The 5606-nt window shown below is 36.7% G+C and overlaps 1 protein-coding gene across 1 annotated transcript in view; it reads left to right on the top strand.

Annotated features, from left to right (window-relative positions):
- The window catches only part of LOC117123104 (carboxypeptidase A2-like), a 5214-nt gene extending 3262 nt beyond the window's left edge, over positions 1-1952 (top strand). The window contains exons 5-6 of the mRNA XM_033268937.1: positions 938-1022; positions 1517-1952. Of these exons, the coding sequence (XP_033124828.1) occupies positions 938-1022; positions 1517-1719 (288 nt within the window). The 3' untranslated portion in view covers positions 1720-1952. The remainder of the gene's footprint in view (positions 1-937; positions 1023-1516) is intronic.
- Positions 1953-5606: the final 3654 nt, after the last annotated feature.

Raw genomic sequence — 5606 nt, 5'->3', positions numbered from 1 at the left:
TGTATTTACACGGAAGTTAAATGCCGTGCGTGGCTCGAACGGGGGTAAGATGTAAAAACATCTGGAACACGCTCGCCTATTTTGACCACCAAATTTAGGGTTATAGAACCGTGTATCGCTATCAAAGGCCATTATCGCGACCATTAATCATGTTTTAATGACTCTACCGTCTGGCGGTCAACATGAATTCAATTCAACGACGCGCGAAAACCATAGGCCTGTCCAGTTTTACAAAAACAAATGCATTATTTGACCTGTTGTTAATGTTATAGCATCATCTTCATCATTTCAACATGTCTGTGTGGACCGAACCTATGATACGTTACCTTCTCTCATGGGGTGGGGGGAAAACAGAATACAAAGACAACTGGACGGCACCCACCGAAACAGCGGTATTTAAAAAGAAATAACTGCAAAGATAAAAGAAAAATTTAGGGGAAAGCTGACGGCGACACAGGTCACCAATAAACTGAAGTATTTGCGCAGGGAGTACAGTACAAGTGCGTGAAGGTGGTTAGAAACGTAAATATTGCGTAGCATGATGGGATATACTATTGCCTCGCTGACCTCAAACGAGTATTTCCGAGGTAATTTTTTACACGGTTAGACATGATAAGTTTGTGCTCGAATGCGGGGACCCCCCGTGGTGTAAAGGCGTGCGTTTACCTGTCATATACACGGAATTTAATAGACGGGGCTCGAACGCACCCCCAAAATTCGTTCTTTTGTAAATTTCTCCCTTTTTAAGTATGAACGTACCCCCTAAATAGGAATGTCCCAAGGAGGGGTTCCAATTTATTATTATTTTTCCTTACTATTTTACTTCCGACCATGTTAACTCGATTTATGTCATAATTTATATACCTATCAATGATAAAATGTGTGAACTTACTTTAACAATGCTAATGTCTGAGGTATTATTTCTTCATTTTTTCAGTTAAATGCGGCAAACGACGCTGCGCGTGCCCTCAAGTCACTCTTCGGCACCGAGTACTTTGTAGGGAATTCTGCCAGAGACATGTGTAAGTTTTTCGCATGTTACAACTTAAAGATCTAGGCCTAGGCCTACTACCGAAAAACCTCTTTGATTTCAATTTTCAATATATTTTGTGGGAAATTTCAGATTATATCTTAAAAACGTAATAATTTGTCTATGCTGCACCTTTAATTTAGGCCTATATTTTGTATATTAATTACATACATATAATATAATTTTATTGCCTAATGATGTGGAATAGCCCTCTCTTAAATCCCGTGCATTAATAGAAATTACGTAATGCAGCACTACAGGTGCAGTGATACCTCTCTTACAAAGGTCGACCATATTATCTTATTATTATGGGAAAAGTTAATCATTGACAGATAACTGTTGACTCCTGATTTTTCATATTCATTCATATTCTTGAATCCATAAACCAAACTGGACATAAAACTGAAACACATAAACATAACTTACTGTTCAATTATGACAAAATTTTATCATTTTCATATTTTTGTCATCGAATATTTTATTCAGATCCTGCTGGTGGCGCTAGTGAGGATTGGGGCTACGATGAGTTGAAGGCGAAGTACTCTTACATCATCGAACTGAGAGACGAGGGTAAATATGGCTTCATCCTGCCCGAGAGATTCATCGAACCCACAGGAGAAGAAACGTATGCAGGTGTGAAAAGTCTGTTTCAGACACTATTGAATGACCCCAACCCAATACAGTCATAAATGTGTTATTAGGGCGCGGCATCGCTTAGTTGACGTTCGCATATTTACTTAACTCGTCCTAGCTTTATCTGGGATGACAAAAGAATTATAATAAAATAATTGCATCTTCTATATTGTTAAATTAATAAATTCGATTAAATTGCAGTCTGTGAAATTTATAGTTTTAACTGAGTTTAAGATTGTTGATGTATTACACTGTATTGAAATTGAATAAAATCATGAAGAATCAACTATAGGCATATATTTCAATTGCTTTATTTTACAATGAGTTTATATAACTTCAGAACAGATGGAGACGTCACATTCATGATCTGTTCTATTTATCATAATGATCACACATTACTATGACAGTTCTCCAACCAATTCAAGACTCCTTAATTTTCGAGGTCCTCTAATTCGAGACCACTTTCATAGGCTATCGCCTAACAACTACTGTAACTCTAAAACAAGTTAACCTGATAATTGAAGACCGAACCCCGACTCACCGAGAGATAGATCAACCCATGTTTTCAGGTTACATGTGATCTCGAATTGGAATGGCGAACGGTATATTGAACAACTACAAAATGGATTGACGGAGTGTCAATCAAACTTTAAAATAAATCTGATCAATCAAAAAAGTGGCTGGAATACGCACATGTCTCACAACCACAGGTATTTACGTACGTTTAGACTTTCGATTTACGGTGGAATCTTAGTAACAACATCAAAGGTGCGGGGTGGTTTTAGCGCAATGGTCCGTAGTTAGTTTTATATCAGGTGTTGGTTTTGAAAAGTAAATGAAAATAGGTCTATTATTTGTAGGCCTTATATGAAAATTTTACACTTAATAATTTAAATTAAATTCCACTTCTAAGTATTTTAAATGTTGACAAAGAGTTTAATCCAAGTTTTAACACATTTTTTAGGGATACGGAAACGAGAACCATGATTTAGAAAGCTAGTAATTTTTTTTTTCAAACGCAATCAAGCGACGTTTTATATGTAAATTTGTTTGTTTATTGTATTTTTCCACAACAAAATTAAGTAACAACAAATCAAGTAAATAATATCTTAATCTCGAAGTAATACAAGTCTACTAGATAAATTATGAACAACATAAAACAAAGTGAGTGGATGGAGAAACCGAAATAAGTTTGAACACAAACTTTAAGGCATGGCTACCAGTCTAGTTGAACAGGCCCGCAGACAGGGGTGGGGGGTGGTACAGAGGGTGCGGGCACACCCCCACCCAAATTCCAAAAGGTCCACTTTTTAAAACTTATTATTTCACAAAATCATTCCTAATTATCACAAAATGTTATAGGATGCATTGCATTATATATTTACCAGCACATCCAGCCGTTGATTTAAAATATGATATGAAATTTGTTGGAAATTTATCGTCTCCGGTGACTGCAGATTGATCTATAATATGAACAATGTAATATGTAGGCCTGCAGATGTACAGCACATAATAACGTTACTGTACTTCTTCAGGCTCCAAAAAAACCCAAATTAATGAAAATTTTAATAAAATATTCACGAATTATTTGTTTGAGAAATCCATTATATAAGACCCTCAAAATGCTACTTTGTCGTAGCCTCCTGGGGCTTTTCTCAAAACCCCCTCCAGGTCTCTGCCCCTGGACCACCAAATTTCAAAAAGTCCACTTTTTAAAATTTATTATTTCATTAAAATCTTTCCTAATTATCGCGAAATGCTATAGGCCTAGTAGGCATTACATTCCCCCCCCCCCCCGCTCTTCTAACCGTTGATTTTTAATAATGTGCTACGAAATCTGTTGGAAATTATCAGCTCCAGTGATTGCAGATTGATCCATGTCATCTGTAGACCTACAGATGTAAAGGACATAAACAGTTACAACTTCACAGTGGTGGATTAGGGGGTGGGGGAGCTCCCTAAAATTTTAAAAGAAATGGAGAAAAAAGAAAAATCATAATTAAATTTTGTTTGAGAGTGCCATTTCCGGCCATCTAGAGGTGCCATAATCATAAATTTTCTTACCTCAGCCCCAACCATGGTGGGGCTCAGGTGGTATTAACCATCCGTCTGTGAAAGTTCCTCCCGGCCCTGGACCCTACCCTCTATTTCTCCTGCTTTATGCACCTTAACAATACCCAAATGAATGAAAATTTATATAGAATGTTACAAATTATAGGTTTCTGAAATCCATTATAAGGCCCATAAAATCCTAAATTGTCGGAGCTTCCGGGGGTTTCGCCACCCCCCCCACAGAGATTCCTAGGAAGTCGCCCATCCTAAGGTCCGCTTCGGTCGCAAAAATGCACCTCCCTATCGAAAATCCTGCCTACGGGCCTGATTAGTAACACAAAAAGGTGTCTTCAGAAAACCAAACCATTTTCTGTGTAATATTTTTTTTTAAGAGTACTGTATGGGAGTGCTGTTTCTCTGAGCATCTACAGCTGTCAAATTTGACTACAATTTAGGTTGAACCACATCATAAAGACAAAATTAGTAATAAAGTAAATTTTAATATACGAGCATGTCATTTCTGGGTATCTATAGCCTGCATTCTTTATACTGTCTCTTATACACATCTAGATGTGTATAAGAGACAGGGTCTGCAGTCAGTTGGTTGTTACCATTTGCCAGTGATGTTGGAGTATATACTGTAGTACAGGAAGATGGAACTACAGTATTATGTAGACCTAAAATGCATGAATAAAGCTCGGAGTTGTCAGGTAGTGAAATGATTATTGTACATTTTAAGTGCTCCCTAAATTCATAAGTGTAAGCTAAATTACGGTGATTAATACTGTATTTATTCTGTCTCTTATACACATCTAGATGTGTATAAGAGACAGCAATGTTATCTGTAGGCCTGCAGATGTACAGGACAACGTTACCTCTTCAGGCCCCCCCAAAAAAACAAATTAATGAAAATTTAAATAAAATATTCACGAATTATGTGTTTGAGAAATCCATTATAAGACCCTCAAAATGCTACTTTGTCGGAGCCTCCTGGCGCTTTTCTCAAAAACCCTCTCCAGGTCTCTGCCCCTGGACCACCAAATTTCAAAAAGTCCACTTTTTAAAATTTATTATTTCATTAAAATCTTTCCTAATTATCGCGAAATGCTATAGGCCTAGTATGCATTACATTTTTTTTGCCCGCTCTTCTAACCAGTCTCTTATACACATCTAGATGTGTATAAGAGACAGGTCGGTTCGGTCCCAAAAACGCACCTCCCCATCGAAAATCCTGCCTACGAGCCTGTTGAAGTAATATCATCATCATATCGATTCCTTCAGTATCTTTACTATTGATTGTCGACATTGGTTCGTCACAGTAATTGCGCTTCAATATTTCCTTGTTTAATCGTATACAGTAGTGGAAATTTTATTAAAGTCAGGGTCAGGAAAAAGAAAAAAAAAATGATATGTTGTACAAATGATATTCTAAGACACAAAAAGCATAGGCCTATTTTATTAAACAATTTTTGAATATTTAAAAACAGGGGGAAAAGGGGGCGTAACCACCATTTTTCTACCTGATTTCCCATTTTATTTTTTTTTGTCTTAGAAAAACCAGTATACAACATATGAAAATGTTTTTTCCTCCATCCGGAGCCTGACTTTTTGCAAAGGCCCAACAAATTGCATAAAATGAATGAATCTCACTCATGAATTGAAACAATTTGTTTAAGAGAAATCGAGTTCAATAATACCATATTGTGGTCTTTATAATTTGTCGTATCCATATTGCATGATGACACAGAAAAGATAATAGTCTCACTTGGCTGTTTATTAACTATTGATAGCTAGAAAAATAATTTGTTTACAAAACACTTGACATTGATTTCGACTTTAAATGCGAGAGAGGGCGGTTTCCGACACGTTTACTTCCGGGTACCAATGCGAC

This window comes from Anneissia japonica, unplaced genomic scaffold (assembly GCF_011630105.1).
Source record: "Anneissia japonica isolate Jap-2015-1 unplaced genomic scaffold, ASM1163010v1 scaffold11402_len470986_cov188, whole genome shotgun sequence".
In the NCBI taxonomy this organism is placed as follows: domain Eukaryota; kingdom Metazoa; phylum Echinodermata; class Crinoidea; order Comatulida; family Comatulidae; genus Anneissia; species Anneissia japonica.
This window is presented reverse-complemented; position numbering and strand designations above follow the sequence as displayed.